Source organism: Symphalangus syndactylus, chromosome 3 (genome assembly GCF_028878055.3).
Source record: "Symphalangus syndactylus isolate Jambi chromosome 3, NHGRI_mSymSyn1-v2.1_pri, whole genome shotgun sequence".
Taxonomy (NCBI): domain Eukaryota; kingdom Metazoa; phylum Chordata; class Mammalia; order Primates; family Hylobatidae; genus Symphalangus; species Symphalangus syndactylus.
The window spans coordinates 59,408,428-59,422,254 of NC_072425.2; the positions used below are offsets into that span (position 1 = coordinate 59,408,428).

Consider the following 13,827-nt stretch of genomic DNA (forward strand, 5'->3'; position numbering starts at 1 on the left):
GGAAACATTTTTAGCCCATTTTTATTTTAATATGTCTGCTTGGTCACATATCCTGTACTATGACTTTACAGACATTTCTAAGCCTAATGTAGACTTCATTTCCTGTGATAAGAATCATGAAGGTTGCCGGGCGCGGTGGCTCACGCTTGTAATCCCAGCACTTTGGGAGGCCGAGGCGGGCGGATCGCGAGGTCAGGAGATCGAGACCACGGTGAAACCCCGTCTCTACTAAAAATACAAAAAATTAGCCGGCCGTGGTGGCGGGCGCCTGTAGTCCCAGCTACTTGGAGAGGCTGAGGCAGGAGAATGGCGTGAACCCGGGAGGCGGAGCTTGCAGTGAGCCGAGATCGTGCCACTGCACTCCAGCCTGGGCGACAGAGCGAGACTCCGTCTCACAAAAAAAAAAAAAAAAAAGAATCATGAAGGTCATCTGGGGGAGTTTTCTTCTCTCAATACCTACAGTGCCTTCAAGGTGAGGGGAAGGGTTAGTACTCTTGAGCAGCTGTACTAAGCAAGCCTTTTTATATTCTGGATTCTGGTGCTTTGACATCTGGGGCCCTGCTGATCCTGGAGGGACGGCCCCTCCCATCCCTGGTGAGTCAGTTCTTACAGATGGTAAATACCCTGCCTGGGAGCATGCCTTTCAAATGCAAACCAACCAATCCAGAGACAATACCCCCAACCACCTTCCAGATGTGAGGCTCACACTCTAGGCCACTATCCACCTGCCCTCCCCACCCCAGGGCCAGGTACTTGACAACTCTAGATAGCCTGTTGAAATTACTCAGGCTAGCCAATCCTAAACCTGTTTACCCTCCCTCCCCAGTTCCTTACCTGGAAACACACTAAAAGCTCCTGTCCAAGTTCTCCCTTCCCTCCTCTGCCTCTTAACGGATCCCAGCACTTCCCCACGTGGCTCTGCATTGCGTGGTGTGCCCCTTTCTTTTGGGAACCATGAGTAACACACTATCTTCTCAATGGCAATCATCTCCTAAACTGTTGGTCTCGCCAAACTTGAAAAATAATGAAATCTATGTTTTCTAAGAGCAGTACCTCTGCTGGACTGCAGCCGGAAGAATAATTCTGAAGAACTCTCTGCTGTGGCCTAAAACAGTAAAACCACATTTTTGCAGCTTTCCGGGAACAAGCACCCTTCTGCAATGCAAACTGGCTTGAAAAAATATTTAAGTGGTTGCAGTGACTTGCTATTTAGCAAAAGCAAGACCCTGTCTTACAGGACTGTTATGGGAGAGTTTATTACCACCTTCCCCAAAAACACACGAGATACACCTATGCACACATACACATCAAACACGTAAAACAGAACACCTTTAAGACTGCCCAGGCAGGATCATCCCTCTGATATCTTGGCAAAGTGATTATGATCAGCTGTGTCTGAAATTTGCCGCTAGGGAGCTGCCTAGAAGTCCTGACTACTTGAGCTTGATGCTCTAACTTTGCCAGGTCTCCACTTCCCCTTTGCTGGTTAAGAACTTTAACCTTGGAATCCATGGAGCTAGCAAGAGTCAAGGTGACTTTTCCCCCTCCAGGCCCCATCTGGCCGGGCTGCCTCAGCCGGCTGGTCATTTTTGGATCACTGGACAGACAGTGATAGAGACTGCCCAACAAGACAAGGTCTGATGTCAGGTTGGAAAGTGACAGGAAACAGCTCCTTGTATGGCCAGGATGAACAAGCATAGGGTGGATGGTTTGGAATTGAGCGGCCTCCTGACATTGGTACATTTCCCCTACTTTGCCATTTTACCTATGGCCAACCTTGCTACCAAAAGAAATACTAACCAACAGACGCCCAAGATGGTCGGATCTTGGAAACCCACGTGAAAGATGTAAGAATGCCGTCTTTTCATGCCTTCTAAGCAATTCCTGTTCATTGTCTCTGTACCCATAGAAAATTCTGAACAAATTAGAGGTCCCAAGAGATCACACCTGATTTCAATTCTAAGGAGGAGCTACATCATCTGCATTCACTTGGTAAGCTACAAACTGCTTTTCAATTGTCAGCACATAGTCTGAATGCAGGGAATAGAATGCAATCAAGCACAAATCACAGTGTCTGGACGTTAGAATCTGTTTTGAAAGAGGAATGGTCATAAATGGAAACTGATTTACCAATTCAGAACTCTATTATATCTTGGCCAATGGAAGAAAGTTAAGACCTAAACTTGTCCAGCTTGACTATTCAGTCAGCTATTCCCTGTACATGTAGCTGAAATGTAGTTGCATTTATTTCCTCAACCTTCTTAAAAATGCATCACAAACTAGAACTGGAACGACAGTTAACACTTCCCCCACAGGATAAAAACGAGTCAAATCTAAAAATGTAAAACCATGTACTAAACCCAATTAACAACAGTAATGCCTTTTCTGGAAAAATTCTAGACCTACTTCTTCAACAAATCAAAAACCAGGAACACAGAAAATGAATCAAAGACCATGGAATGTAAAGAGGGTCTAAGCATTTTCATCCAAATAAAAACATAGACTCATTACTTATCCAAAGAAGGAGTGAGTTAACTACTTACCAACACCTTGTCTTGATTTTACTTTCCCAAATCCAAACCATGAGAAATCTGAAAACCACAACAAAACATAAAATAAACTTCGAAAGAGAAGTAGAAACCGGAGGTGGTCAACACTGTCCTTGGTCAAATAATGCAACAAACTCCCCCCGACAAAATAAATAAATAAATAAACCACTTGGGATGAAAGCTTCCTATCAAACACCTGTAAACTAACCCTTGGATTTTTGTGTAGAGATTTATTTCCTATTCAGAGAACACGGAGGCTCCAATCAGATAAGAGAGAGCAGCCTGTCTATGAGAAAAATAGCCACAACCCAAGGTTAAGGGCTCTGAGCTATTTTCTTTCTTTCTCACTTTCTTTTTTCCCCTTAGTGGAGAGATCATTGCCTTGTATTGAATCATCTGACAGGGAAGCTGCAGGGGTGAAGACACACACAATGCATTTGACAAATGCACTACGGTTCTGAACCGCAGCAATGTGGGAAAATAATAAGAGAAAACAGATCTTTTTTGAAGCTGAGACAGACAGTAAAAAAAGCAACACAAAATCCCGTGGGAGAGCAGACACTTGGGCTAGATAGAGATTCAGGAGGGAGGAAAAAAAAGATCTTGATTCTACATGGATTCTCGCTCCTGACTTGCTGTGTGACACTGGGCTGTGTACAGCTGTTCTGTGCCTCTTAGAACACAAGGTCCAGTAGGCACGTGTAAGAAAAGACCTGCCAAACGTCCGGAGAGCCTCCCGTGAATAAAGCCACAGTGAAATGTCTGCTTGCTTCCTGAGCCCAGCTCTTTCCTTGTAGGTAATTTCCGCTGGATTCAAAGTGAATTCTGCACAGTGGGGAAATCCCTGAATATGAGAAGGATAAAGGGAATGGACCCCAAATCAGCAACTGTGTTTCCCTCCTCTGTCATAATTTTTACAGACATTTTGGATAATTAGCTAGCTAAACTGAAGAGGAATCAATTTAAGTGAACAATGTACAGAAAAGCTCTTTGCACACTCAAGATGACTTAGGAGGTTGTTGTCATGATGATTGTTCAAGGGTAAAGGTAGGCTTTCCCTCCCTCGTATCCTACAACTTCAGCCCCCCAACTTCTAAGCCGAATTTTACTTCCGATCTATATTTTCCCCTGAATGCTTCCTTCTAGGTTTTAGAAGACGAGATGAAGGCCTGGCCTTGAGCCAAAGCCAAATAAAGACTCCTTTGCACAGAAGACCGTGAACTTCAGTCATTGGAGCTGTTAGTCTAGGGAGGCAGAGTCCTGCCTTTGGATTTCTTAGTTACAACTAACCCCATTTAAAACAAAGTGTATTTTCCCACTGGTCATCTTTTGTTTTCTTATATTTGTTTGATTTAAACACTTTTAATTAAACCATAGATTGAATTTTTTAAGCCTTTTTTTTCACTTAAGTAGTTTTTCAATGTTACATTCCCATTTTAGAGAGAACCCACCGAAGGGCAATGCCATCATGGTCCCTCACTGATTGCACATTTCAGATTATTTTTGATCATTAACTATAATAAACACAACTGCAATGAACATCTTTACACATCTTAAGTGCTCCCCTCCTCTTGCTAAAAATAATTCCCTTAGATAAATTCTAGAAATTGAATTACTCATTCAAAAGGAATGAATATTGTGAAGGTTCTCAATACAGGTTATCAACTTGCTACAACACTATGCCAGATCTCACTTTCACCAACAGTATTTGAGAGGGTAGAAGTGTGTTTTTGAGCTCTACCCAATGGGAAAACTAAAGACGCACAATTTCCCCTTACAGGAATTGCTGAACTCCCCACCACTGGTGTGGCTCCACCTAACTGGGAAGAGACCTCACAAATATTCCCCTCCCATCGTGTGCCCCATGAAACCATTCACGCCCCACCTCTCCCAAGTTGGAGTTTTGCACAGGTACAGTGAGAACTGCAGATGCACAGAAAATAAGAATTCCTCTCACTCGTGAAGTCATTACAGTTCACTGAGTGCCTCTACCTACTCACTGGGCACTTCTTCCTTGGTCCTCAGCCAATCTTTGTTTACATGAGAAATTATCCTATGCTTATTGGCAAGGAACTGAGATCCAGGGAAGCTGATACACTTAGCAAATCTCTCAGCTCGTGATGACTGAGCCAGGATTCATATCTTCTGATGTCAAATCATAGTGGGTTTTTTTTCATTCTTTTTTAGTCGCATTTCCCATGCTCCAAAATCACCAAAATTAACCGAATTTTATAACAGTATAATTAGGATTCAATTTTAAATATAGAAAAACACTAAGTAGTTATTCATTCTCATTTATTTATTTATCAGGCAGAACAGAGTCTTCAAAGAGAAACGAGCTGCAAAGTGGCCCTTGAGAAGCTCTCAGTGGAGGATGAGCCATCCAAGAAGTCAGTCCAGGGTGTGTGAGCTCAGAAAAGAAGCCTCTATTCCAATGGAGGTTTGGGAGGGGGCTTGAGAGAGAGGGCTCAGAGGATTTCTAGAAAATAGATTAGAATTAGCCAAGAATGGGAAAGAGCAGAGGAAGGAACACTGACTGCACTCAGAATACAGTTCTGGCTAAGGTGAAAAGTGCTGAATGTGTCCAGAGGCTGATGCAGTTGGAAGGGGGGTTGGGGGAGGGAACTGAGAAGTACAAGTAAGGGCCAAGTCAAGAGTTTGGATATCGTAGTGAAAATTGCACAGTTAAGCAAAAAAAAAAAAGACACTCAGGCCAGGAAGTAACACTGTCAAGATTAATTTTAGAAAAATCATTTTGGCTGCAGGGTGAAATCAGGATTATGGGAGGAAAAAAATGAAGGCAAGAGATTGGTTAAGGAGGTTTTTAGAGAAATCAAGGCATGAGAGACTTGTGGCCTGAACTGGGTATTAGGGAAGGGGAAGGTGAAAGAAAGGAGATGACCGCAGGCATATTTAGGGACAGGAGCAGAACTCGGTGATTGATTGCAAATTGAGGGGAGTGCGGAGAGAAAACAATGAAGGTTTCAGATTTGGACAACTAAGTATATGGTTATGCTGCCCATAGATTCCCTAAGGAACTTAGAAGGAAAACAGATTTAGGAGTCAAACTGAGAACATGGGTTTTAGCCACAAATTTCAAACAAGGTGCCTATGTGAAGAAAATGGAAGGCAACACCCTCAGTTGGCAGGATGGTCTGAAGCTCAAGACACAGGCTTCACATCAAAATTCTAGAGCCCCATAGATCAATCTCAGAATGGAAACTGGACTCTCTACCTGGGATTCGTTTCTCATTTGGGCCTATACAATGCCCTGTCTTACAGGCACAAATGAAGGGGCACCCAGCTGAGGCCAACTTTTGACAAAATTATTCTTAAATTGATGAACTATGTCTAAGTTCTGTTTAAAATTAACTCAGTCATTATGTAGGAGAGAATACAATCTTCTTGATCATACCGCACACTTCCTCAAACATTTAACAGACCAGATATAGAAAGGTCAGGTTGGCACCTCTTCCCTAGAAGCTGTTATTCATTCAACAGCTCTTTCTTGATGGATTTAAGCAGTCGTCTTAAAACTTTAACACTAAATTTTACAAGCAAAATTTTCCCACAAGGCCAAAAAGAAACAATTTCTCAATTTCCTGTGATGTTTCATCCATGGGGAGTAGAGTCCTGCCAAACCTTCTTTTATTTTCTGTTTAATAAGAGACACTTTATTCACTGCAAAATAAAGGGCTCCTTCAAAAGTAAATGTAGCTGTACTGAGCTTAAAGAATCCCCTCCTTTTGGAATGTAGACCAAGAAAGACTCTAAATTATGAAATTAACCAATTAAATCCATCTCATGTTGAAGAAAGCTCAACATTTTCCCTGACCGGAGAGAAGGAATGTAGGAAAAAATAACATGTAAACACATTAACAACTCTAAGATGGGATTCAAATTAAATAAAATAAATGGCAAAAAAAAAATACTGCTCTTTAAATTTCTCTTAAAGGAAAGAGCTAAAACATAGGGGGTTGAAAAGGAATATTTATGATGTAAATGAGAGAATCAGAGGAAGGAGCTGGGAACAGGCAACGTGGAAGAAACCTGACCTTCCCTGTAGGTACTGAATTGCGCAAACATTAAACATGAGGCTTAGAAAGGTTCTGATCTCAAGAGAGAACAGCTTCTGGATATTTTTAAGTTTCAGAAAAATCATTTTAGTATGTTAAGAGAAAATGAGCTTTCCTCTCTTTAAATGCCGAAGAAATTAAAATTTGCCATGTTCTCAAATGTAATTTCTTTATGTTTTAAGGTAAGACTCACCACCCTCCACCCCGAAGAAAAATGCCTTTACCATTGTCATGGAATATGGAATCAAATGGTAAAATATGATTTACTAGTAAAAATGGACTTCACCTCCAACTTCTTAGAACCACACCCACTCCCTAAAGGACATTTGAAAGAGGAGTCTCCGGGCTGGCTTGCTTCAGGGAGAGGATGGACCAGAGTTGAGTCCAGAGTAGACAGGCCAAGTGCTTGCCTGAGTAGCCAATGAACTGTCACATCTGAGATCTAGAATGACTGCTCATTGGAGTGAGAAAAAATGAATGCAAAAGTTCGCCTTGTTGACAGTATCATCATCTCCCTTTTCTACTGGCACATAATCGGGGTGAGTAATAGTTTGCTTCAAATTAATTCCAGTCCCTCCGGGCACAGAACAGTGTAGTTTGGGGCCAAGTTTCCACTTCAATTTGATCTTAATCTTTTACTTCAGGACATACCCTTAATAAAAGAAAGCCCCATCTCCACAGTCTAGGAAGAGGGCTTGCTTTGAGTTAAACTGGTTCTGGAAATCATGACACAAAGGGTATTGTATCCTCCTGACCAGCCTTCACTTGGCTCCATCCCTTGTCCTTGGTCAAACTTACAATGTGAGGTATTTCCACTGGTCTCTAAAAATGTAACATTGAGCAACTCCCATGTAACAAATATAAAGAAAAATGTGTGTATTTGGCTGAACCTCCTGACTGTTCTCTGAAATTCGTATTTCCCTTTTTCCCCACCCTGCTGGGCTAACAGCTACACCATATTTCCCAGCTTCCCTTGTGGTTAGTTGTGGCCAGATGGCTAAATTCTAGTCAATGAAGGGGGAGCAGAGCAATGGGTCTCACTTCCAGGCCTTGCCTATTAAGACTTCCTCTGTGTACTCCATTCCACCTAGCCAGAATTAAGATAACACCTAGGGCAAGCTTGGAAGTCATGGCTTGAAGATAGCACAGGGCCATTTCAAGGAACAACGAATTCTCCTGGTATTGTTATGTGGGCGTAGACAGAGTAGAACGCATCTCAGAGTCTTTCTACCAGAGGGCCAATGATGCTGGGCTATCTTTCCTTCAATTCTCATCCATAAACAAAAATATGTGTTCGAACTGTGATCCACTTTAGCATTTACTTACCATTACAGAGAGCCTACCCCTACTAACATATGTAGACAAAAAAAAAAAATACACATGCTTGAGGTTTTATTAACTGACTCCATGACTTCCCAACCCGTCAGCACAAATTTAAAATTGTGTGTTGGTGCACATTTGCATTTTCCTGGAGAGGAGATCCACAGATTTCATTAGATTTTCAAAGAGTTTTCACCCCCAAATGCTAAGAACCACTTCAATACATATAAATACCCACAGAGACAAAGACATAAACGTGTATGTCCTCTGTGTTTGTAATCTATTTACTTCTGTTCTTTATCAACAGTTGAGTCTGGAAACTGAAAAGCATCCATCATCTCTCACCTAGATTTCTTCAGTAGCCTTCTAACTTAGCTCACTGCTTCATTCTTGCCCCTTCTGATCTGTTTCCCATGAGCTGCCAGAGTAATCATTTTCAAGTATAAATCAGATTATTGCATTCTCCTGCTTAACATCCTCCAAAGGTTTCTCGTTGCATTTAGTATAAACTTCTGAGCCTTACTACAGAGTCTCTCATGACAGGGCCAACCTACTCAGTCTTCCCCCTCCCTGCCTCATTCCCCATCAAACAGCCCAGTGTTCTCTTTCCTATTCCTGCTCACTTTGCATTTTTTCATGCCTCTTCCCAGACTCTTCTTCTCAGGCTCTTTTTTTTTTTTTTGAGATGGAGTCTCCCTCTGTTGCCCAGGCAGGAGTGCAGTGGTGCAATCTCAGCCCACTGTAATTTCCGCCTCCTGGATTTAAGCAATTCTCCTGCCTCAGCCTCTAGAGTAGCTGGGATTACAGGCGCTCGCCACCATGCCCGGCTAATTTTTGTATTTTTACTAGAGATGGGGTTTCACCATGTTGGCCAGGCTGGTCTTGAACTCCTGACCTCAAGTGACCCACCAGCCTCAGCTTCTTAAAGTGCTGGGATTATAGGCGTGAGCCACCATGCCCGGCCCTCAGGCTCTTTTTTTATAACTACTTCTTGTTTTTCAGGTTTCAGGTCAAATATCACACTATTAGAGGGACCCCAACTTCACATTTCAATCAGAATTTCTCTGAACCCCTTTCCACTCTCTATCGTCTCATCCTTCTCAGTAGGTACCCATATGTGACCTTTTTTATTGATTTATTGTTTATTATCTGCATCCTTTTCTAAAATTTGAGCTTCAAGAAGCCAGTGACTGTCTTAGACCAGCTCCCCTAGAAACAGACCCTGACTAAGGATTCAAGCAAAAGTAGTTTACTAAGAAGAGGTCCCAGGAAGCACAAAAGGAGTAGTCAAGAAGTGAAACAAAAAGAGGTAGAAAGCCTGTAATGGGTACATTATCCAGTGGGTTACACTGTAGACAACTGGAGTTCAAATGCCTGGGGAACTTGGAGTGACGGAGTAGAATGAACCTTAGAGTTATCCCATCCCAAAGGTGAGGAAGCTGGGTCATTTACCCTCCAACTCCCACCTGTCATTGACTGAAGGCTTCCAGCTAAGAGAAGGTCCTTTTTTTGTTTGTTTCTTTTTTTTTTCTTTTTTCTTTTTTTGAGATGGAGTCTTGCTCTGTTGCCCAGGCTGGAGTGCAGAGGTGCGATCTCAGCTCGCTGCAACCTCTGCCTCCAGCGATTCTCCTGCCTCAGCCTCCCCAGTAGCTAGGACTACAGGCGTGTGCCACCACACCTGGCTAATTTTTGTATTTTTAGTAGAGACACGGTTTTACCGTGTTAGCCAGGATGGTCTCAATCTCCTGACCTCATGATCTACCCGCCTCAGCCTCCCAAAGTACTGGGATTATAGGTGTGAGCCACCGCCCCCAGCCTAGAGAAGGTCCTTATGCAGAGTCATGAGTGGTTGCAGCAAGACTCTGCAGTCAAGTGCTGGGGTGGTGAGAGCTGAGAGGACACGGGCAGGGGGCGACACCAACAGCATTTGCTACAGGGATCTTGTCTGTGTAATTCACCACTATCTCCAATGCTTTGCATAAACACTCAATAAACACTTGTGGAATGGATGAGAACAACAATTTTGAAAAAGCGTAACAATATTAAATATAGCAAATGTAATGAAAATGCCAATATGCAAATTATACGTACAACATAAAAACCATTATATATTTTGCAAATATATTTGCTACTCTCCTGATTTGTGGCTCTCCAATGGAACATGACTGAAGACAGTATTTAAAGCTCAGCAATTCTTAGAATCCAGCACTCCAGGCAGTAGTGTGGAATAGAGAGCTGGACTAGAATGTCAGAAGATGTGGGCCCTCTCTAGACACTGCCAGAAGTGAATGGCATGACCTCGAGTGAGCCACTTCCCCCTTCATGGACTCTGTTTCCTACTGCATGAAAACAAAATTTGAGAAATGGCATCTGAGGCCTATTCAAGCTCTCCAAGTCTATAGGACTAAACATTAGGCATATATGACTGAGAAGATTGACACATGGCCTTATATAGCTTTCCTGAGTCTGGGTATTTTGGTCATGTGAGATCATGTGCAATATAAGGAGAAGCACTCAGTCAACCGGCCCAGATTTTCTCCTGCTAAATAATACTCAGAGGCTTTGGGGCCACTATATCCTCATCTTAAGAGAAAAGGCCAGTGCTCTGCAAAAACAATTAAAAAAAAAAAAACAGTATTTATTGACTGCTTGCCATATGCCAGGAAACTTACTAGAGATCAGATATTGCTTTAATTTGAAAATTAATCAGCTTCTATTGCAGCATTTTAAAAATAAAAGCCTTACGTCCCATAAAGTTCAGAAGCCTCAAATGGGAATAGATGAAATTAGACTTGCCTGGAACATAGCAAGCTGTCTTGATCACATATTTCAAACACTTATTTTTGAGAAGAAACTTGCCAACTATTTCTGTCTTTTGTTTTGTACATGTGGACTATTTCAAAGGCAGTTTAGTGAGTCTACATTTTATTCATTCCCAATTAAACTACATAAAACATTGAGTGTTTTAAATCTCTTGTAGATTCCAGAAAGATTTTTTCTTTAACAAAGGTGGTCACAATCTTCACTGGGTAGGTGAAAAATGGAACCTGCAACTCCTAATAATTAGTTTCCATGATTGGAACTTTGAGAAAGGCAGGGGCAACCTCTGCTTAATAATAAGAGTTGACAGACGTGAGAAAGTCATATCAAAGATTTGCCTTTCTACAGTACCACCCCAGTGAGAGCTCAAAATGCTTTATAAACATTTTCTCAGCTGTCACAAGCTCCCTGCAGGGAAGGCAGGTGATGTCTGGTTGCACACACACACAATTTCCCTGTTAACACTGTCTTAATGTTGGATGAATGACTCTCTGAGACAAGTCCCAAATTCCCTTCTCTCTGCAAAGTCATGCTGGTTAGCACTCAGGGCAAGTCTTTGCGGAGGAAACTGGCTGATTCTCAGGGAATCATCTTAGAAGCGATGTTAGTGGCCCTGCAGGAGACTAACAAGTCCACAGAGTCTGGCAAACACTTGATGTCAAATTCCCAGGAGATTTTGTTTCCAAGGAAAACCTAAACAATGACTCATGTCTTGGCTGACTTGCCCAGACCTGTCCATTATGCCCAGTCACCAAGTGAGCCCAGCGTGAAGGAAGGCCATGCTCTCCATTCCTTCTTGCATAAGCTTTGTTACCACATTAAATGTGTTTAGAAACGCCTTTGCAATTTCTGCTACGTATTTATAGTTATATTCATATTTATACTTACATTATTTATATTCATATATATAAAACATGCAAATTCTTTTTTTAGTCCTTCTAGACAAACATTTGTTGTAGCTCATGCAAAGCACCGCACAAGAAACTTTTTGCCATTGTATTATGGAATTTCGGAGGGAGGAAGAAAATGGTAAGGTTTTTAGCTCCATTCTCATTACAGGATATTTTCCATTTTAAGTGGTATCTGAATTCTTCCTACCAATCTGGGAACCATGGTGACCTGTTTCATGTCACCTTTCAGCACCTTTGTCTTTCTTTTTAGTGACCCATTGTCTCCCTTCCCATCCCATAACCACACTCGAATCCAGCCAAAGTCAGGAGATGTGTGAGGCCAACACAATAGCCAAAATGTTTATTTAATTGTATTACTGTGTGCTCTTCTGTTAGGAAGTTCCCATAATGGAATAGAACATAACAGGATTATACACACTTATAAAGCTGGGTGCTGAATAAAAATAATTGGATAAAATGACCATAAATAGGACAAAATGAAAACCCATTATTTAAAATGCAATGCTGGTCAAACAAATTAACTATGGGCCATCATGCACACTGTCAGTGGAAGAAACCTAAACGCGTCAGATGAGACTGCATTTCTTTCCTTGATGTTTTCCCACTAAATGCCCAATGTGCTCTTTAGGGTCCACTGATTTTCTGGAAACTAATCAAAATTGATTGCCTAGGTCAACCACTATGTCAGTGGTTCTCAAACGGGGGCGATTTTGCCTCCCAGGGGAAATTTGGCCAGGGGGATATTTTGGGGCTGTCACAATGGCGGGGTGAGTGGAGAGTGTGTGCTAGGAGCATCTAACAGGCAGAGGTCAGGGACAATGCATAGGACAGTCCCTACAACAATGAATTCAAGGCCCCAAATGTCAACAGTACTGATATTGTGAAATCCTGACCTAGGTATTGACCAACAAGGGTAGAATTTATGCTAAAACCTTTTATCCCTGCTAAAAAGAAATCCTAGCCTGCCAATGCTCACGGTCACTACAGCAGTTTAGTCTTCTCCCACATTATTTTAATGTTCTCATCCCTAGTGACCTGGCTGCCAGCCCCTTTCTCTCCCAGTTTATCTTAGAAACAACTCTGATAGTGTCATTTCTTTCTACTGCTCCCAACACCAAAAGGGCGTTTCTGCCTCAGAACAGAGGGGTAATGCAGTACAAAGGAACAGAAACTGAGTTTGCACTACCTTGGGTGTTGAGTCTTGGATTCGTTATTTCCTGACATAACCTCCATAATTACTTAGTCTGTCTCTCAGTTCCTCTCTATTGGATGGGGCAATAATTACTGTCCTGACCACCTGATTGGACCATCTTGAGGTCACGTGAGCTTTGGTGAACATAATGGTGTTATGCAAATATAGGGGTAAGGGAATAATAAGGTCCAAACTCTTCAATAACATTCAAAATCTTTACCTGGCCCCATGACCTGGCTCCAGCTTTATCACCTTAATTTCACCTTAAGATTCTAGTTAAACTATTAGTTTGCATACCTTTAATAAAGATGCCTTGAATTTTCCTATTAATTCATTCGAAAACTATTCATTGATCACCTGATGGATGCAAGACAGTGTGATAAATGCTGGGGATATTATGAGAGTAGAATAAGATAATCACATTCCCTGCCTATAGGCAGCTTTCAGATTTGGTGTCTTTGCGTTTGATGTTTTTTGTTTGTTTGTTTGTTTGTTTTCCCACCAGACATGTAACCCCCATGCTTCGTCTTTGACCATTAAACTTATTTATTCAACAAAATTCACATTAAAAGTTACTCTTATCATGAAGCATTTATTCCCCAAATCAGAAATACCTCCATTGACATTTGGGCTTTTTGTCTCTTATGATAAACACCACATTCTGCACTGCATTCATTATTTATGTAATCTTATTTCTCCTATTAGATTTTAAGCACTCTATGTGGAAAAAAACAAGTGTCTTATTCAACTCTGTACTCTCTTCCATAAGCTTCACAAGATACAACAGCGTCAAGCAGGGCACTTCCCACATGGTAGGTACTCAATAGCTGTCTCAATTTCTAATTGAAAGGTTTTAAAAATAGGACATAAAATGCCCACAAAATAGTAGAGACTGAATTGTAAAGCTCAGAGATAGACAACCATAGGAACATTCATTAGTGGTGTCTACTATTCTCTGT

The 13,827-nt window shown here is 41.7% G+C and overlaps 1 protein-coding gene across 7 annotated transcripts in view; it reads right to left on the minus strand.

Annotated features, from left to right (window-relative positions):
- The window catches only part of NTRK2 (neurotrophic receptor tyrosine kinase 2), a 362,023-nt gene that overhangs the window by 165,943 nt on the left and 182,253 nt on the right, over positions 1–13,827 (minus strand). For 5 of the 7 annotated variants that reach the window (XM_055272094.2, XM_055272098.2, XM_055272097.2 and 2 more), the window contains one exon: positions 2,544–2,591. The exons of the other annotated variants lie outside the window; for them this stretch is intronic. In XM_055272094.2, coding sequence (XP_055128069.1) covers positions 2,544–2,591 — 48 coding nt within the window. The remainder of the gene's footprint in view (positions 1–2,543; positions 2,592–13,827) is intronic. 7 annotated transcript variants of the gene reach the window in all.